The sequence below is a fragment of the Lasioglossum baleicum genome, chromosome 11, assembly GCF_051020765.1.
Source record: "Lasioglossum baleicum chromosome 11, iyLasBale1, whole genome shotgun sequence".
NCBI classification, from domain to species: Eukaryota; Metazoa; Arthropoda; class Insecta; order Hymenoptera; family Halictidae; genus Lasioglossum; species Lasioglossum baleicum.
Window position 1 is genome coordinate 8,255,467 of NC_134939.1, and position 17,833 is coordinate 8,273,299.

At 35.3% G+C, this 17,833-nt stretch overlaps 5 protein-coding genes across 8 annotated transcripts; 3 read left to right on the forward strand and 2 right to left on the reverse strand.

Annotated features, from left to right (window-relative positions):
• The first annotated feature begins 62 nt into the window (after nt 1-62).
• On the forward strand, nt 63-5,629 carry Pgap1 (GPI inositol-deacylase). The gene is made up of 10 exons (XM_076433977.1): nt 63-784; nt 1,284-1,437; nt 1,531-1,641; nt 2,069-2,172; nt 2,236-2,679; nt 2,744-2,997; nt 3,420-3,851; nt 3,913-4,299; nt 4,386-4,745; nt 5,239-5,629. The coding sequence occupies exons 1-10, from the start codon at nt 641-643 to the stop codon at nt 5,501-5,503; spliced, it is 2,655 nt and encodes an 884-aa protein (XP_076290092.1). The 5' UTR covers nt 63-640; the 3' UTR covers nt 5,504-5,629.
• An 83-nt stretch (nt 5,630-5,712) lies between these two features.
• Nucleotides 5,713-9,263, reverse strand: Stub1 (STIP1 homology and U-box containing protein 1). Of its 3 annotated transcripts, none has more exons than XM_076433987.1 (5): nt 9,111-9,263; nt 8,858-9,050; nt 8,597-8,795; nt 6,376-6,713; nt 5,713-6,277 (listed from the first exon to the last, which is right to left on the reverse strand). In XM_076433987.1, exons 2-5 carry the CDS (start codon nt 8,975-8,977, stop codon nt 6,035-6,037), a joined length of 900 nt encoding a protein of 299 aa, XP_076290102.1. In that variant the 5' UTR covers nt 8,978-9,050; nt 9,111-9,263; the 3' UTR covers nt 5,713-6,034. The 3 variants fall into 3 exon arrangements, with proteins under 3 accessions (XP_076290102.1, XP_076290104.1, XP_076290103.1); XM_076433989.1 differs by having other exon boundaries at nt 8,858-9,011; nt 9,111-9,248; XM_076433988.1 differs by having other exon boundaries at nt 8,858-9,040; nt 9,111-9,239.
• A 1,299-nt stretch (nt 9,264-10,562) lies between these two features.
• On the forward strand, nt 10,563-12,002 carry LOC143213380 (ankyrin repeat domain-containing protein 40). The gene is made up of 3 exons (XM_076433170.1): nt 10,563-10,931; nt 11,099-11,385; nt 11,453-12,002. The coding sequence occupies exons 1-3, from the start codon at nt 10,807-10,809 to the stop codon at nt 11,797-11,799; spliced, it is 759 nt and encodes a 252-aa protein (XP_076289285.1). The 5' UTR covers nt 10,563-10,806; the 3' UTR covers nt 11,800-12,002.
• Nucleotides 12,003-12,031: 29 nt separating this feature from the next.
• LOC143213376 (ribosomal L1 domain-containing protein 1) lies at nt 12,032-15,388 on the reverse strand. 2 transcript variants are annotated; one of them, XM_076433162.1, is made up of 4 exons: nt 14,941-15,388; nt 13,056-13,273; nt 12,259-12,824; nt 12,032-12,186 (listed from the first exon to the last, which is right to left on the reverse strand). In XM_076433162.1, exons 2-4 carry the CDS (start codon nt 13,256-13,258, stop codon nt 12,032-12,034), a joined length of 924 nt encoding a protein of 307 aa, XP_076289277.1. In that variant the 5' UTR covers nt 13,259-13,273; nt 14,941-15,388. The 2 variants fall into 2 exon arrangements, with proteins under 2 accessions (XP_076289277.1, XP_076289276.1); XM_076433161.1 differs by lacking the exon at nt 14,941-15,388 and having other exon boundaries at nt 13,056-13,357.
• On the forward strand, nt 14,867-17,823 carry LOC143213371 (4-galactosyl-N-acetylglucosaminide 3-alpha-L-fucosyltransferase 9). Its single transcript, XM_076433150.1, has 4 exons — nt 14,867-15,014; nt 15,165-15,492; nt 16,541-16,698; nt 16,800-17,823. Exons 2-4 carry the CDS (start codon nt 15,292-15,294, stop codon nt 17,731-17,733), a joined length of 1,293 nt encoding a protein of 430 aa, XP_076289265.1. The 5' UTR covers nt 14,867-15,014; nt 15,165-15,291; the 3' UTR covers nt 17,734-17,823.
• Nucleotides 17,824-17,833: the final 10 nt, after the last annotated feature.

A 17,833-nucleotide genomic window follows, 5' to 3' on the forward strand; every position in this document is an offset into this window, starting at 1 on the left:
TATTTTTTTCTGTGACTGAATGAAAACATGCATCCTTTCACTTGAAAGTTCATGATGTTCTCACGAGCGTAGATAGAAACATTTAAAACATTTTATTCTCGTTCACATGAAAATATGTACTGTACATAACTATATATAGTAACATAAAATTAATTTTGTATTTTCAAAAAATCTAAACCCTGAAGGTTAAAAAATTGTAAATATTGTCTGATATTATTATATGTTTCTCAGACGTAATTGATGTTCAATATCGATTCGTATATGACTATTTTTTTATGATTTATTTTTTATTATGATGGGTTGCATTTTTAAATATATTTGTTTCATAGCGAAGCGAACAGTATGCGCAGATACATTCTATATAGTCAATATAGTACATAGTACACGTGCAGGCAGATGCATTGTGCATAACCAATTTCGTTTTCATAGTGTCGTAATCAGTCGTAATGTCACACCTTAACCATAATAATACTCAACAATTATTTCTTTGCATTAGGACATAATATGACTAATGTATTATAAAAAGAAAACTTCGTATTTACGCTTTATTTATTTGTCGCGCGAAGTAACGGGTCTTCCTTCGAAATGATTTAATTTTTCATCGTCTTTATTATATGAGCTACCGAACAAAATAATAAAAATGGTCCAGTTTAGGTCTATATTAGTCTATTGCGTGTGTTTTTTATTTTTCATATTCTACATTCTTGGAGCTGCTCGTTATATTACAGATTTCGAAGAAAATACTTGCGATATGACATATATGTTTGAATATCCACAGTATGTGGTACGTAAAAAGAAAAATGAAATTTCAATGCGATTAAACTAAAATGAATGAATGTTAGTTTAATTTATTTCAATCTTTCCTTTGGCTGATTAAACTAAGTTATATCTAGACTGCGGATTTTATGCATTTATGACAAAAATGAGTAAGCACAATTTAAAGCAGTGGACATATTAAGAAGATTTAAAGACATCAGCGTATTGGTTTCAACTTAATCAGATAATTAAAAGAAGAAAGAAAATTTTATTTCACTCCTGTGTCTTGCAATCAAGGCAAATACTTTTTATTTTGCATAAAGATCTGCAGTCTATTTAGTTATATCACTCTAAAGACCATAGAAACTGTGGGTACGATAAGTCAAATTTCAAAGTTCACATGTAAACATATAAACCTATGTATCCAGTTTGCAATTAAATCATTAATATTATCTAACACGTATATCTGTTTTGTGTCCAATTAATTTAATATATATCTAACATATAAATCTTATTATTATCACCAGAGAATCTCTTTGGATAACAAAATAGAAGAACGATATCCTAGGTATGGATTGTACGCGTACGGAGAAGGTTTTGTTACGGAAAAACATAGAAGAATGTATTTCTCAGGAATACCAGTCCTTTTTATACCAGGAAACGCTGGATCGCATGAGCAAGGTTTTTATAATTCACTCATCAAATTTATATTGTTTGTAATACTATTTCTAATTCGTATTATCCATAACATACATATGTTTTTTTTTCCTTTAGTAAGATCTCTTGCATCTGTGAGTTTAAGGAAGAGTTTAAAGGACAGAACTCCATTTTACTTTGACTACTTCACAGTTTCATTGGGCAAGGATTATTCTGCTTTATACGGAGGTATAAAATATAATTACATGTGGAACCTTGTTTACAGATAATTATTTAATACTTACTTCGAACTCTGTTTATCTAGATCCTATTAATCCGGATTGTCAAACATAATCCCTGTCTTGTTTTTAATCTGCTAATTAATTAATATCTTGAGTGTATGACTCGGAACCGACTGAATCTGACACAAAAGAAACTCGCAGACTTTTTCACAATATCCTAATTAAATTAAATTTATAGTATATGTATGTATATGTCTTTCACTTTATACTACCAATATCATTGTAAAAGTATACATATAAAATACATAAAATGTATTTGTGCTATTTATGTTGTTAATGCACTAATTTTCTGGATTTCCGGATAAACGGGGTTCTATCGTATTTGTAAAGATTGACTGTATTTAGTTTAGTAACTAATGAATTACCAATTCAAGGTGTATTAATGGACGAAACCTTGTATGTTTCACATTGTATAAAAAAGATTTTGAGTTTATACAAGACTAATGTGGAAAATGTTATACTTATTGGACATTCGATGGTAAGTGCAGCAATTGTAGAAATTTTGTAGCATACATTCTAAGAAATCCGTTTGCCATTTTAGGGTGGAGTCATTGCCAAAGGTTCTGTCTTATTAGCTTCTAACACGAATACCAGTGTGACAAATATCATTATTACTTTAGCTACTCCTCATATGCCTACATTGGTGTTAGACAGAACTTTCGCCAATTATTATTATAATTTAGAGAACCGTTTAAATGAAATTAAAGATGCAGGAATAAATGTTATATCAATAGGCGGCGGGCCAAGAGACACGCTTGTGACCACAACGCAACTTCTAGACTCTACAGCAGACATTAATGTTCTTTCTACAAGTATACCAACCGTGTGGAAATCTACAGACCACTTGAGTATTCTTTGGTGTAAGCAATTAGTTCTCGCTATTGTGCGTTCATTATTCGACTCTGTTAGCGTTTCTCGAAGGCCCCCTAGAATCTCTCCGGATCCTCAAGAAAGGATGCAAGCTTTAAAGTATCATTTTCATCAGGTAAGAAATCCTTTGAATTATTTTTGTGTCTGCATGTAATGTTTCTAATAGAGTTAATTTATAGCGTACTTATGGAAAAAAATTATATTACCCTAAAGAAACGGTACAATTCGAACCTGGCGGCGAGTGGATAGAAGATATTCGAAGGCAGTATACATGGAGCAGCAAAAGTTTATCGAAAAGAACATCTTCCATTTATCTTATGATTAGACTGACTGGGCAACCGGATGAATTAACTATTGACACTACAAACCTAGAATCTAGAGACTGGTTATTCGCTTGTACAGCATCCAGTATACAAGGACAATCGAGAGTTTGGTAATTACATCTTCTATTTACAAGTACAGTAATGTCCGACTGTAAGTCGTTTCCCTGTTCTGTGTTGTGACCTAGATATGATCAGGACACTATTTTTTTGTGGCTTTAAAGACCGCGCCGAACGTAGAAAAGAACGGCGAAGGTCGGTAGAAGTGTAAACATAACTACTCCAATAACAAAACATTTTTATTTTTCATTATTTTTTATGAGGCTTTGACCAACATATTCGTGGCATTTTTCTAATGAAAATGATACCAAGTATGATATAATTAAAATTATATTTACTTGTGTAATGCTCGGCGACCGAGGCAGCTCGAGCTTAGAATGGGCAGCTTTCAGCCGGTTTTACAGCCGGACATTACTGTGAAATAATTTTGTGAATAAACGTAAAAACATATATTAATCGATTATTTATCTTTTAGTACTTGGGGTTGGAATTTGACGAATAGAACGCTACTTCTACCAGATCGTCTATATCGTCAAAGAAAAATTGTTGACTTAAATCTGAACGAAGTAAAATATCCTGGTGTAACACATATTGTAGTAAGAATTACTCCAAATGATTTAGATGAACATGTTTTGGTAAACGTTGATTTACATTCTCATGAAACAAGGTATATACCCATTAAGAGAAATACACCTTTATTGAACACTTTACTCGTAAGACCTAAAATTAAAAAGTCAAGTATTGGAGATGTGAGGTACTATGCTACTATTGATAGCAATATAAACGTTATAACAACCGAGCTGATAGTGTCTGAATGTACAGATGCAACGCAAAATATCGAAGCAATTGTTGAATTATACGAGCCGTGGAGCGTCGGTGCTACGCAAATTCAATTTTTCACGGAAGTGTAAGTACAAATAATTGACATAAATCCTAAAGCGTGAGTGACACTGTATTTACGTTTTTAGAGATAACGGACCGAAAACAATGAAAATTCAAACTAACTTTAAACATTCTAATGTCTCTCCACATTTAAAGTTAACATTAAATCGAGCGTGTTCTTATACGTTCAATATTCAGGAAGGTGGTATTATAGATCAAATTTCCGTTATTGTCAGAGACCGCTGGTACTTATTATACACAACGATTATTAGTTTACTTTTAATACTCTTATCAATAAGAGTTAATCAAGGTCGAGAACAACTTCCAACTATAGTAGTTACAGTATTCCTTTCGTACTATTACGGACTAATGTTCGAGTGTTTAGTTGCTACAGGATTTCTTTGTGTATTCACCATCGGACTATGCTGTTCAATTCTATTTTTGGCTTCAGTAGCTCATGGTATTGCTGTGAGGTAAAACAATTTAGTTATTTATTCATGATATCTACGTGTATATTTTGATCATATTATATAAAAGTAAATTTGGTAAATTCTTTTAGATTCTTAGCACGTGCTGTTGCATTTTCAACAACATGGTCAGATTGGCTACTTGGAGGATTAAATCAATTACCCTTTGTCACAGCGATTCTTGTACTGTCCGTAATCCCCGCGACTTGCGGAGCTTTAGCTATGCTAATATCGGTATTTCTGTATTTTTTGAACCTAACGAAAATGTATGAAGACTTTTTAGAAGAACTTTTCATGGCTTACGTACCATTGTTCAGATCTAAAAAAAATGATTCTGAAGAACGCGAAGATACTAGACAAAAAATATTCAATCATGTTATTCTTTTCTTACTTTGGTGTTTTACCGCTATTCCGGCTGTGCCGTCTGTTCTAATTTGGGCAAAAAATTTCAGGTTTGTTTTTACACAATTTTAAAAAATATGTTATGTGGATATTATACATCGACGTATACGGGGTGAACCACGAATCGTGACAAGTAGAGATTACTCTGTTATTAGCAGTCCGGTCGAAAATGTTTTTATCACGTATAGCATGGTTTTAAAAGAGCTTTCACGTGATTATAGCAAATTTGTTGTAAAAAAAATTAGAAAAGCAATTTTTTGCAATCTTTTTCATGTTATGGTACTTATCGAATTCGCCTTGAAATCCTCTAAAATCTAAAAGGTAGCATTTGCAAAAAATTAAAGATGACCTTGAAAAATCATGACAAAAAATTTGCTATAATCACGTAAAAGCTCTCTTGAAACCATGTTATACCTGATAAAAACATTTTCAATCGGACTGCTAATAACAGAGTAATCTCTACTGGTCACGATTCATGGTTCATCTTGTATACTGTATACTAAAAAAAAGATATGACTTTAATTCACTATAAATTTATTTCAGTTACGACATGAGGCTGACTACTGAAGATCCTTTGCTACATCAAAGCTGGATAGTCTTAGTAGCGTGCAGTACATCAGGCTGGTTACAAATTCCTCCAAAGTATCAGGCAATTCGATCACAAGTATTAGCCAGTGTATTATATTTTGTAGGCTGGATTATACTTTCAATGGGAGCAGCATCCCGACCACAATTTTATCAATATTATGTGCCACCTATAGTCGCTGGAGTCGCTAGTCTCATTACAATGAATCACTTCTTTAAGTAGATAGTTGATTACATAGTGTCGAAATTGATGTATATTTGTATATTTCTAACATACACTTTTTTAATTTTCTAACCATTAGATATGTGATGTACTAAAAAATAAGACTGTGTAAGTACAGTGAGAAGATATCGTGTAAATTATTATTTACTTACCATATATATATATATCGCTTTCTAAAAAGTATTCGTATTCGTATAATAAATCAAAAGTTATATTGTATGTGTCACAAAATAAATTACTTTATTTATCATTTATGGGAAAAAGAGATACACAATTATAATATACATGATTGATATTCATATGATCAGACCTATATCTTCTAAAATCCCATTTATGGGCACTGTGCTGCGTTTGGTTTTTACAAATAATACACGAGTATTTTTAGAAAATGTTTAAAGTAATAAATTTTGTTTCTACACAATACGTTTATAAGTTTTTAAAGAAATTTTATAATAATGACTTGGATATATTCAATTAAAGTAAAAAAGAACATCTCGTCATAAAAATACGGCAGTAACCTAACTATACATTTTAATAATATAATGCCCACTCGTTTTCTTGCAGGAACGTGTCTACTACTTCTTTCATTGCTAAGTTTGGGATCAACTGATCTTGAGTTAAACGAACTCTAGTAACTGGATCGAAATGTCCCACCCTTTGTAAATGTTCTTCTATGTCTTTTCTCTCGTATGTAATTCCACTCGGTGTAATTACCGGTTCTTGCAAAATTTCAAAACTAATTTTTCCACATAAATAATCAGGTACTTCCCTCTTCTACTCAATACGTTCATAGAAATCAACAAATAGACCATTATTATTTTTATTTACGCATAGTCAAAAGGTATAGAAAAAGAAGAGAAGTGTTTACTTACCCTTCTTCGTTCGTCTACTTTTTCGAATAAGTCATTAAGACGGGTCATACATGTGTCTCTTTTTTCTTCTATTTCTTCTTTGTTTCTTGCGAACGTACCAGACGCGGCTTCCCCTTCGGTTTTTCCATTTGTATCCTTCGTTACTTCTTGTTCTTTTAATGTAGCAATGCTTCTTTCAGCATCCTCCACTATCAATTGATGTAGATACGATTGTAACTCAATATCTTGCGCTATCCTTTGCTCTTCCCTTAATTCGAAACGACGCTTCCTCGCTTGCCTCAGAATACTGGTCATCTCGTCCCCATAGTTTAATTTTTGTTCCTTGGCCAAATCCACAGCTAAACAATCGTTATTCAAAGCATGTAAGAACATGGAACACAATTTAAACAACTTTACATTACGGGTATCGTAGGAAAGGAGTATTCGTAGCACCAATAATCTTCTCGAAAATATATCATATATAACTCAACTTATTCGATTCACGTCTTCTTCCGTTACCAATGTAACAAGTATCGATATATTTTGATCAAGCAGAAATTACATTCTACATAAATCTGGCAATTGATATATCAACAAACCTGCTCAAACGTAACAAAGTCTAACATTAAAAATGTATTCCTTCGGATGATGCGACAGCCTCGACCTTCATGGGCATGGAGTCTCAGAAAGCGTAGAGGTACTACTTTCTTTGACGTGTGCCGAACATAGAGAAGGACAGCGCATAAACGACAAAGAGGGACTGAGCGTCGAGGCAGCCGACACAGTTCCAAAGGATGCGTATCGATTACAATGTCAATACAAATAGGAAAGTTTTTTATTTTTCATTTTTTTTTACAGAACTTTTACCAACGTATTTGTGAGATTTTTCTAAGTCTAAATACGGCATAATTCGGACCATATTTACTGATTTAAAGTGTGATTATAACTCACTGTGATATCGGTAAATATGATTGAAACTCTGTTGAGTTTGGTCTTTTTTTAACTAGGGAAATCTCACAAATCTATTGGTGAAAATTTCGTACAAGAGGAACAAAAAATGAAGAGATTATGAATGAAACTAACGTCTTGTTCAGTGATCGGTTCTTTAAACAGCTCATATAATGCGTGGCCTGGAACCGAATGCGGTACTGAGCCTTTGAACTGTTGTGTTTACATAGCACACTATCCCAGTCCTGGAAGCGAATTTTGACCGCTGAACTTTTGATCTATGCCGACTCTGCGCGTCTCTTTCTTTCCACATGCTGTCCTTCTTTGCGTTCGAAACTTTCATCACTTATTAAACAAGTAAATATAAAAGCAATTCTATCGTGTTTGGTCTCGTTTTAATCAGAAAAATTTCACGAATCCGTTGGTAAAGGTTTCGTAACGAAATAACTAAAATGAAAAAAGTTTAATCATTGCATTAGTATTGCCTCACCGATATCCGAGCTCGAATCGTGTTTGTTTGTAGCGCGATCGACCGCCTAAAGGGGAAACTCCTAGTAGTGGAGGTAAAAAAGTAATATCATCCGAAGAATACTGTACTAGGTAAAGGGTGTCCCAACAAGAGCGAAAAATTTTAATTTAGCACCATTTCTGCTGCTGTGCTTTGAGAGTCAAACCATTATCACAGTTCAATGGTAAACAGTCTGCCATTATTAAAAATGGATCGCTATACGACCTCTTGTATTATCTTTGTATTATTCTTGCTGGATCTTTGCATTATCGAGAAATGAGAAGGCGCATAACGCATTTGGATTTCTTTCTCGGGGTATTTTAAAGTTAAAAGTTTATGTGAACAAGCCCACGACCACCCAAGCCTTGAAGGAGGAGATCAGATGCTGTATTCCTAAGATCCAGCCACAATTATGCCAAAATGTGATTGAAAATCTCATCAAAAGAACGCAAATATGCCAGCAAAGCCGAGGCGGGCATTTACCAGATGTATTATTCCATACATAATTCCCACATGTCTACTTTACGATTAAATCAAAATTTCAGTAGTAAATCAAAGAAACTATATTTCATTTGGAATTTATATATTCCACTTTTGTTGGGATACCCTTTATATTTGAAACATATAGAATATTATTTTAGCGTACGTGGTTAAGGCAAGCTATACACAATAATATAAAAATTGTTAGAAGAGGGATCGTAATTGATTCGGTTACTACCATATGGTGATCTAATGCCCAAGAATCGATAAACAGAAAATTTGCTAGCGAAGCGTACACATAAATACCTCTCTGCAAATGTTTAACAGCTTCATCGAAAAGTTCCAATTCCACCAGCGCGAGACCAAGGAAAAAATGTCCTTTTACCAAACACGGATCGATGTCGAGAGCTCGTCTGCAATCTTGACAGGACGATTCCCATCGTTTAAGCTTCAGATGGCAAAGAGCTCGATTTGTGAAATACAGTGCTTGAGATGGATTTTTAATCTGCGTAAATCAAATGCGAACATCGTAATTTGTTTGTATACGGTATTCGTAGGAACACTCACGATTGCTTTAGTGTAGCAGCACGCCGCGTCTTCGTACTTGTGGAGATTGAAAAGACGGTTTCCTTGTTCTTTTAACTCCTTGTCAGAGAGGTTTGCGGTTGTGTACATTTTACTCATCATGAAAGTGTTAATCTATCGTGGATCGATCAGTTCCCTATTCACGAATCGTCCTTAATAAGCGCCCTTAAATCATCTTACAGAAAAAATCAGACGTTCTGTTAAAAAAAAACAGACCAACAAAGTGATGTATCACCTTAAATAAATATGTGTTCTTCCATTTTCCTGTTATATTTGTTACTCGTTGGCCACAGTATGACGATACAGATATGTGGTGCGGACTACAGGCATTCTTATCAAAAACTAAAACTGTCCGATGATTATGGATCGTGAAACCAGGGAGCGCTGATCACATTCTTTTCAAATTTACCGCGTTGGATTGTCACTGATTATGTATACTCTGTGGTAGAAAGTACTGCGATGTTCGATACTTCCGCAAAGGATCGATTCTCGAAAAAAAATCGAATCTGTTACGTCGCGCACAGTCGCGCAGTGTGTTGGGATTAGGGAATTTGCTGGGTTCGGGTGCCCGTGGAGCGCTGAAGCACTCTGCTCGTGGAAGGTTCGCAGAAAATAACTTTGAACAATGTAATGTAAAGGAAAAATAAAAATAGACTTTATTTAATTGAAACTTTTAGTTGTTGACTCTATGATCTGAGAATTCTATCCAATTCTATCTGCCTCGTATTTGCCTCGAGGCAAGACGATCGTCTTGAAGTTTTATCTTCTTCCAGCATCCTTTTCCTTAGCCAATAGGAAAATTCGGATCTTCCAGCTGAACGTTGATTTGTCGGGTGGCTCGTCTTTTGTTGCTGCTCGATGGTGATTGGTGGTGGAGGTGCCTCAATAGCGCGCGCACGAGAGTGGGGTACACGCGAGGGTGAAGGCCCGTCAAAACAATGACTTTACCTAAATTCCTCGATTAGTCTCGCCCATCTGGTTTCGTCAAGGATCTCTGTGGAAACCTCTTGTTTCCCTACTTATTCTAAGCCTAAGCTATCGTGCCCGAATAAAGAATATATATGTATATGAAATACGCGGCTCTGACTTAAACGTTATGCTTTATATTCAAATTTCCCTCTCAGCGCCATTAATCGAACCTATATTACAGTAACGCTATCGTAACTATGTTCGCGTGATCAACGGGTCACGCTACAAATCAATGGTACACGAAAGAATTCTATTGGACCATGGACCTAAAGGACGCGCGATGTCTTGTTCTGTGGTATTGAAGCAAAAGACGGAAGAGGAATCGACCTCTAAAACGTCCTTCAGCCATCTTGGGAGGCGAACGTGGTGCTGCCATCTATGTCATGTCGCGGTAAATTTTAAAGTTACACGCAGTTACACGCTTACATTACATTTTATATCTGTAAATTATAGACTGACTTTTTGAATAAATGATACGAAATGTAATGTATTGGATTCATAAAAACAAAATATTTTTAGTTGCACAGTGGGCTGGATCTGCCCAAAATCTGTTATCTGGTAGATGAAATAATCTTGGAACACGGCATGCTATCTGAAGCCGGGTCTACATAATGGTCTATAATAATAAATTATATAATAATTACATTCTGGTTACAGTCAATATTTAATTCTTGGCAACATACTTCGATTAATGTTTGATTTTATTATCTCTGATAATAAATAAGGTACATACTGGTACATACAGAGAATATCTCGTGGAAAGTCTGTGACAGAGTGAACAACTACATGCATATTTTGTTCAATGGCGTACACAGGCATACACGTCAAAGTATTTATATAGTACAATATAGTACGAATTGAACAAAGTTGCAACGATTGACAATCGAATCTAAAATGTCTCAGAGAGGTTTGCAATGGAGAAAAATGTGTAATGTGTAGATCTATTATCTATCTGTGATAACATGGACAGTAAGAAACTATTGGGAGAACGTTTAAGAGAAGCAGCCAGTGTTGGTGATACAGATGCGGTTCAAGAACTGCTTAATCTAGGAGCCGATGTTAATGCACGATATAACGATAACGGATGGTATTTGTTTGACTATTTGTGACACTGTAGTCCTATCGTTGTAACTGTTATAAATCGCTAAAACGTATTTATTAATTCGAGCACAATATTTCCACTCTTATCGAATGGAAACAACTTTGGATTTTAAACAGCCTAACAATCCTACAATATATAAATTTTCTTTTAAGGACTGCTTTACACTGGGCATGTAAATATGATTATGTAGATATAGTTGCTCTACTTTTGAAGAACGGAGCAGATAAAAATATTAAATCTAACTTTGGAGCAACTCCGAGATATTTGTGCAGCAATCCACAAATTTTGGATCTTTTGGAAACATCGGTTGACTCTCAATTGGCATTAAACGATGCAACAATGCATAATGCTATATTACAGTATTTAAAAAATGATCTTGTACAAGGAAATGTAGACTCGGGAACACATAGAATAGGGAGCAATGGTTTATACACGAATGGTGAGAAATACTTTGTTATCGATTTCTCTTTGTATACTTTAATAATATTGTTCTAATTGCATTTTAGAGTTAGTATTAAAGGTTCGTATCGCCGATGCAGTTGATCCCGACTTCATAGAAGTTGAATTACCTCACAACGATCTGACGTATCAAACATTAATCGAAGTATGTTGCCAAGAATTAAATATTGACTGTAACCAGAATGTAAAGTTAAGAAAACTGCCCAATACTAAATTAAGGAAAGATAAAGATGTTCAACGACTTCAGAATTTCCAAGAAATCGAGGTTGTTACTAACAATGTGAATTCACACAAGTTTATGCAAAACACGAACAGTGTTCCGAATAACATTCCAACAGTGCCAGCAAATGGATATCAAAGTATTTCTGAGAAAGACCAAACTATTTTATATTAATCATTATGGTTTCTGCGTTTTCCCACGTACACATATTAAGACTACAAATATATAATGTTTAATAGAAACACATTATGTATAAGCAAGAGTGGAACTCTTAAAATGCAATAATGAAATATTTCGAATACATATAATAGGATAGCGAGTAGAAAAATAATTTTTCAACTTTATTTACTAGGTTTAATAAAGTAATTAAAAAATGATTACAATCTCTTATTAACATTGCTCGTTTTTAATTTTCGCTTTCTCTATCGTTTATGATGACATCACCCTCTGGAGTAACAGTTACTTCTGTATCTCCCATAGTACTTAATTCATCGGTCACGTTATGGTATGCTTTTGGCCTCTTAGGTTGTACAACTGGTATTTCAACAGAATTTTTATTTCCTGTAAAGCGGAAAGAAGTTAGAGAAAATATCCGAAAAGAATTATGCTCATAATTTTTATCACAGAACTTACTGAACGAGGTATAGATAGGAAGAGCAAGACTTTTAGCTGTTTTCAGACGAATAGAACGTACATTAATCCAACCTCCTGGATAATTTTTCGACAAATGATTACATGCTGCGCACACGTTTTCTAAAATTTCTTTTTCTGTCATAGATGTATGTCCAATTTGAACAATATGAGTATCCCCAGACGAATGCAACTGCATAGAAGTCTTTTTCAAAGCGTACTCTAGTTCATGCTTCAAATCTTTACTTTGCATCCTGACAGAAGTTGGTAATTTTCTTTTTTTGTGAAACTCTTTCCCCAATAAATGAGACAAATGACCAGCAATTTTTCCATCTACTAGAAAATGATCATAGCTGCCCACAAGCTTCTTCTTTAATTCGTATTGGTCATGCTCTGTTTTCACTTGGTTCAATGATATTACTCTATTTATGTTTGTGCAGCCATGTTTGCGTAACAATTCTTCGTAATGGTCTATTGTAATATCATTGTCTTGTCTTTTACCTCTTCTTAAATCGCCTACAAACAGTGCTACTTCGTCATCTGGTGTAACTATCGAATGTGGTAGTAGTCTGAAAGAGAAATTATGAGCTGCGATTATCTTTTATTATAATGGACCTATAATATTATAAACACATAGTTGCATCATTCTTGAAAAATATAATCATGATTCCTCATAAGGATCCATTGGTTATTCAAAATATATAATCATCCGTGCATACAATACAGCGATATAACAAACATGCTTCAAATGTATTAGAAAATCATTTACAAAATAATTATAATTATAGATTTTTACTTACATCCGCATGTGTCTTCTCGGTGTTTCTGGTACTTTCATGCATGTTACCTGCATAAATACTGGATGGCACTCTTCGTCAAACAAAGCATTTCTACCTTTCAGCTCTTCGTTCAAATGAAAAATAGCACTGATACATTTTAATATGTGTTCTTTCGATAAATCGACGCTGTCTACTTTCCTCTGTTCCTTTAATTTCTTCATCATTGCATTCAGAGTTGCCTTATACAGGGGAAAAATGGCCGCTTACAGAAACGTGACATGTCTTTGATGTAAATGTAAATAGTATGGAGTCTTAGACTATATATACTTATAGACCCGGCTTCAAATAACATGCCGTGTTCCAAGATTACTTCATCTACCAGATGACGGATGTGGGCAAAGTGCTCCACGTGTATCTAGAGGGGAACGGGGAATTGTCGCCGTATCTCATTCTGTATAAATATTTTATTACTCGTTCATTTTTACTTTACTCTTATTATTTTAAATTCTGCTAAATTATTTTGTCAATTATAATTTGGAAACTGTTGAATTTTAATGTATTAGATGTTGATAATATGAAATCTGTATTTATTTCTTCACAACTTATTTTATTTAAAAAAAAAAGTTTATACAGTCATTTTGAATTATCTTATGACGTGCCTTGTGGGCACCAGATACTCCGTTATCTTGGAACACAGCGTCCTATGCATATAGTAGTTCGCTACTATATAGTCGATGGTGCCCATCACTAAATATGGTCTCTGGTCTAAGTATGGAATAGTATATAGAGGGGAGACGGTATTTTTGTTTATAGGAATTTGTCAGAATTTGTTTATAGGACGGTATTTTTGAATATAGGAATCTATAATATCGACATCCTCCACAACGCTGTGGTGGCCACGTGGTCACCTACGGGGTGACTCCCGATCAATAATAAATAATACATAATTTAAAGAATGTATTCTCGCGATAGGATCACATACCCCAAGTAGCCACAAGTAGCCATGTACGTCCCTAAAATGTACGCAGAATGGATGTAGGACGTTTGGACGTGAACCGTACGTTTTAGGGACGTACGTGGCTACTTGGGACTTGTCAAAATGATTAGCGTAATTCATGCGATTAATAGTAACCAATGAAACGGTGGTATTATATATAAATTGGCAGCCATTTTTTGTCGGTCAATTCGATTGTATGCAAGAAATAAGGTAATATGACTACTTCAAAATATAATTGTATTAAACTATGCATTCATTTGGAGTAAACAATTATAAATTACAATATCAATTCATCGCTATCAATATCGAATAGACGATTTCACAACGTATCGAATTTAAAAATTAAAAAGTGGTGCCTATTCCCAAGTATATATGCTCGAGTCCAAATAAGAATGTACTTACTAGCCGACGAATTTGAGACTCTACTGCGCATATGACTCTAACGGAACTCGTTCATTGGCTAATCCCCCTACTCGTACTCCGCCGACCACGCGATCATTGGCTGACGCCATGAATTTTATGACTGACGCGCAACAACATGCGCAGAACGAGTACATTCTTATTTGGACTCAAGTATAGCCACGTACGTCCCTAAAACGTACGTTTCAGGTCCAGTTCACGTCCAAACGTTCTACGTCCATTCTGCGCACGTTTTAGGGACGTACGTGGCTATACGTGGCTACTTGGGTTATTATTCAAATATTAAAATTCCGAAACATCTGAAACCCGTAAAATATTTAACGAATCATGTCTAACAATAAAATGTTAGACATCTTCTAGATAATATATCTTCTACAAATATAATAATGCAGGTCTATATGAAAATTAAGAGAATATCTGTTTGAAACTTGGAATAGTCAAGAATCGCGTAACGTTTTGTCAGTGTTGGGGGTAACGTTCGCAACTTACTGCACCGAGGACCGTCACACTTGGTTAACCAAGACAATCGAGATCAACGATCAGTTGCAGCGCAAACGTCAAAGGTAGCCTTGTCGATCGTTGCCCGGAATTATTCCTTTCTGCGAAATTCCTTTGTTCTTCCTCTGTTTCCTTTAGTTCTTGCCTAACAACGACGACCTAAATTCCTCTATTTTGTTGTCGCCGTGTAACTCGTTTCTCTTGTATTGTATTAGTTATCGTGAAGCAATTCGCAAACACAAGTTCCGTAAAAAATAGGAACGTACAAATAGTGAAGACCAAGTGCCGATATGCTTCGCTCAGTACTTGCCACGAACCTTCCTAGAAATACTGGAAACTACAATGCTCAGAACACCGCGATATATTCGAGTGATGCTATATCTGTGTATCGGCTGGTCGATATTTTGCGCGATCTTTTTCACTTTCCCGAGCTACCTACGCGAAAGAATCACCAAGAAATTCGTCGCGAAACAGTCAGAGTATCCGAAGGAGATACTAAACGTTACGAGAATGCCGAGAGAACGAAACTTCAGCGACGAACAGGTATGTTCGCGTTTTTGTTAGTGCATTTTGTCGTTTTCTATTCCTTTCGCGCATTCATTGTCAAGGAATTTGCGGTGTTCCTCATTTAAAAATTTTTTTTTAATCGACCCTCGGCTCATCTTCGATATGATTCGGCCGGAACGAGTTGCCATCATCAAGGAGCGAAATACACTAACGTAATCGATGTAACTAATCGGTGACCAATGCGAGCCGATCATGGTCATGGACCTAAAGAACGGTGCATCAAGTGGACTTACTGGTGCGGGGTAGTTGAAGCAAAAGACGGAAGGGGAGTCGACCTCCAAAACGTTCTTCAGCCATCTTGGTAGGCAAACCTGGTGCTGCCATCTATGTCGTGCCGCGGTAAATTTTAAAGTTACGCGCTTACATTACATTTTATATCTGTAAATAGACTGACTTTGTCTCTGTGCGTTAAATTGTTTTATAAATGTTTTAATAAATGATACGAAATGTAATGTATCGCGGATTAATAAAAACAAAATATTTTTAGTTGCCAGAAAATAAAACGAATTTATTGTAATATTACTCTTAAATTAATATAATACTCTACGATACACATAATTAAATTTATTCTATGGTTGTATAGTGGTGGTTTTGATTATTCGATCACTAAACCTTTATATTTTATACTCTCACTATTTTATTTGAGACAAAAATACTACTTATGTAATTTCGAAATCGTAACAAACAATAATATGTTTTAAAATAATTAACGAAACACAACGCAGGCGAAAGCAAACAAATATTATTGACCAAAAATTGGAGTAGGCAAAGAATACTTACAATAAACTCGGCTGCAGAGGGCACTTATGTACAAGTAGGGTAGGTCAGGGTAGGTTTGCCTACCAAGATGGCTGTAGGACACGTTTCAGAGGTCGACCCCCTTTCCGTCTTTTTCTTCAACCCCACAGAACTACGTCCTTTAGATCCATGGAGCCGATGCTTATTCATTTTTATCAAAATTAAGTCACTAGTATGAGTTTTTTCTGCTGACTAAATCATTAATTCGTGTCTTCTGTCGTATCAGATTGGTAATATGACTTCGCTTGGAAGGTGGCTCTTGTCTTCTGAGGGGAGTTTACCACCGCCGAGGAGTAATGCAAAAAAGGGGCCTTTTTTAATTTTAATTTGGATGCATGGGAAATTCTTGGAGCGCAGGCACATCAAACGCTTTACGAACAAAAAGTTAATAAAATAGCGACGTTACGGTCATAACGATAGAGTAGTATAAGGAATTTAAATAAAACAAACACAGCGGAAGTTAATACGGAAAAGATTGTTTTCAGGTATTCGCCATGGGAAAATTGCTCGGTAACGGAGTGCATATTGTCGTACCGGACGAAAGACATAGCTACAGCGGATGCGGTGATTTTTCATTTACACTTGACGAAAGCCGTATCGGATTTGCCAGTTAGAAAACGGCGGGAACAAAGATGGATATTCTTGACCGACGAATCACCGATACATACCTTCCTCTATGGGAATCAACAAATATCAGACTACAATGGTCTGTTCAACTGGTCAATGACTTATCGAATGGACAGCGACATTCCGGTACCATACGGACGAGTAATATCTAGATCGCATGTAAATGTTGAATATGATCGTTTTACAAAAGACTTTTTAAAAAATACCAAAAAGAAACTGATCGCCGTGATGGGTAGCAACTGTGCTGGAACTAACAACAGATGGAGTTACGTGAGCGAACTTAAAACGATTCTCCGCGACGATCTAGATATATATGGAAAATGCTTGAAAGGCAACGTAACCGCATGCCCGGGCCATTTCGATAACGATTGTCGTGGTCTGAATGTTTACAAATTTTATTTAGCTTTCGAGAACTCGAATTGCAAAGAGTACGTGACGGAGAAGGTGTTTTGGAACGCCTATCAAAAACTAGCAATCCCGATAATAATGGGCACATCGAAGAAAGATTGCGAACGGTTATTACCACCCCATTCGTTCCTTCATGTCTCTGATTTTGCTAATCCAGCGACTTTAGTCAATTATGTTCGGTACCTAGATCGTCATGATGAACAGTATCTCGAGTATCACGAATGGCGTAAATATTATAAAGTAATTAATGAGCACGGTTATTTTGGGAGCATGTCACGACATTACTGTCGCGTTTGCGAGGCTCTACATTATAATTCGAATACCTCTAAGGTTTACGAAAATATACAGTCATTTTGGAATAGAAATCGAGACTGCATCTCTTAATATCTTTAAATACGTTATTTTCATTGTTATTGTCATTTACAATTGTAATACAGCAGATCAAATAAAACATCTTTTTGTAGTTCAACAAAACATATGCAAA

Coding starts and splice junctions, on each gene's coding strand:
- LOC143213371 (XM_076433150.1), top strand. CDS start 15,292: ATGCTCAGAACACCGCGATATATTCGAGTGATGCTATATCTGTGTATC. Junction 15,493..16,540: donor GAAACTTCAGCGACGAACAG/GTATGTTCGCGT, acceptor CTGTCGTATCAG/ATTGGTAATATGACTTCGCT. Junction 16,699..16,799: donor AAACGCTTTACGAACAAAAA/GTTAATAAAATA, acceptor GATTGTTTTCAG/GTATTCGCCATGGGAAAATT.
- LOC143213380 (XM_076433170.1), top strand. CDS start 10,807: ATGGACAGTAAGAAACTATTGGGAGAACGTTTAAGAGAAGCAGCCAGT. Junction 10,932..11,098: donor CGATATAACGATAACGGATG/GTATTTGTTTGA, acceptor TTTTCTTTTAAG/GACTGCTTTACACTGGGCAT. Junction 11,386..11,452: donor CAATGGTTTATACACGAATG/GTGAGAAATACT, acceptor ATTGCATTTTAG/AGTTAGTATTAAAGGTTCGT.
- LOC143213376 (XM_076433162.1), bottom strand. CDS start 13,258: ATGATGAAGAAATTAAAGGAACAGAGGAAAGTAGACAGCGTCGATTTA. Junction 12,825..13,055: donor CCGAGAAGACACATGCGGAT/GTAAGTAAAAAT, acceptor TTTCTCTTTCAG/ACTACTACCACATTCGATAG. Junction 12,187..12,258: donor TCCTATCTATACCTCGTTCA/GTAAGTTCTGTG, acceptor TCCGCTTTACAG/GAAATAAAAATTCTGTTGAA.
- Stub1 (XM_076433987.1), bottom strand. CDS start 8,977: ATGATGAGTAAAATGTACACAACCGCAAACCTCTCTGACAAGGAGTTA. Junction 8,796..8,857: donor GCTGCTACACTAAAGCAATC/GTGAGTGTTCCT, acceptor TGATTTACGCAG/ATTAAAAATCCATCTCAAGC. Junction 6,714..8,596: donor TGTTAAACATTTGCAGAGAG/GTATTTATGTGT, acceptor ACGATTGTTTAG/CTGTGGATTTGGCCAAGGAA.
- Pgap1 (XM_076433977.1), top strand. CDS start 641: ATGGTCCAGTTTAGGTCTATATTAGTCTATTGCGTGTGTTTTTTATTT. Junction 1,642..2,068: donor TTATTCTGCTTTATACGGAG/GTATAAAATATA, acceptor TACCAATTCAAG/GTGTATTAATGGACGAAACC. Junction 2,173..2,235: donor TACTTATTGGACATTCGATG/GTAAGTGCAGCA, acceptor TTGCCATTTTAG/GGTGGAGTCATTGCCAAAGG.